Source organism: Penaeus monodon, chromosome 33, assembly GCF_015228065.2.
Source record: "Penaeus monodon isolate SGIC_2016 chromosome 33, NSTDA_Pmon_1, whole genome shotgun sequence".
In the NCBI taxonomy this organism is placed as follows: Eukaryota; Metazoa; Arthropoda; class Malacostraca; order Decapoda; family Penaeidae; genus Penaeus; species Penaeus monodon.
In genome coordinates this window covers 21,346,354-21,346,895 of record NC_051418.1, presented here as the reverse complement: position 1 = coordinate 21,346,895, position 542 = coordinate 21,346,354, and the positions used below count along the sequence as shown (strand labels likewise).

Here is a 542-nt window from a genome sequence, read left to right as displayed (position 1 = left end):
TGACCAGCAGCTTCTCCCGAGGATGACTCTCGCACGGGCGCTGATGGTGTGGCTCTGCGTGTGGGCGGCGCAGAAGGCCTCGGGGCTGGAGAGCAATCTGGAGGCGTTCCCTGGCACTCTGTATTCCGTGAGTCCTCGTCACTTGTGTGTAGAGTAGCAGTATCCCATTCTCTTCCCATATGGTCTGTGTATAGAATAGCGTCTCCCACTCTCTTCCTACGTTGTCTCTGTATAGAACGGCGGTTCTTAGTCTTTTATAATGTGTGGGCCACGCATGAAACTCTAAATTCTTTATGACCCACTATATGTGATGCCGCTTAAATTATTGGTAATCTCAGTTTTAATCAAATATCTCAAGTAGGATGTTCAGATGCAGTCACGAATATACCTAGATGAATTGACGCAGTGAAAATGGGTGTTACATTCTTTGCAGTTAGTAAATCGTGGCCAAATTGTGAAACACTTGTATAAAGATTTTTCGTGAATGCATTTGAAAATGGCTTTGTATATGGTATGTTATTTATGTCTGAATGCATCCAGCA

General features: G+C 44.5%; 1 protein-coding gene across 1 annotated transcript in view; it reads left to right on the top strand.

Annotated features, from left to right (window-relative positions):
• The window catches only part of LOC119594133 (techylectin-5B-like), a gene marked incomplete at its 3' end in the record, with an annotated part of 10,800 nt that overhangs the window by 2,614 nt on the left and 7,644 nt on the right, over nt 1-542 (top strand). Inside the window, 1 exon segment of the mRNA XM_037943199.1 lies at nt 11-127. Within this exon segment, the coding sequence (XP_037799127.1) occupies nt 23-127 (105 nt within the window). The 5' untranslated portion in view covers nt 11-22.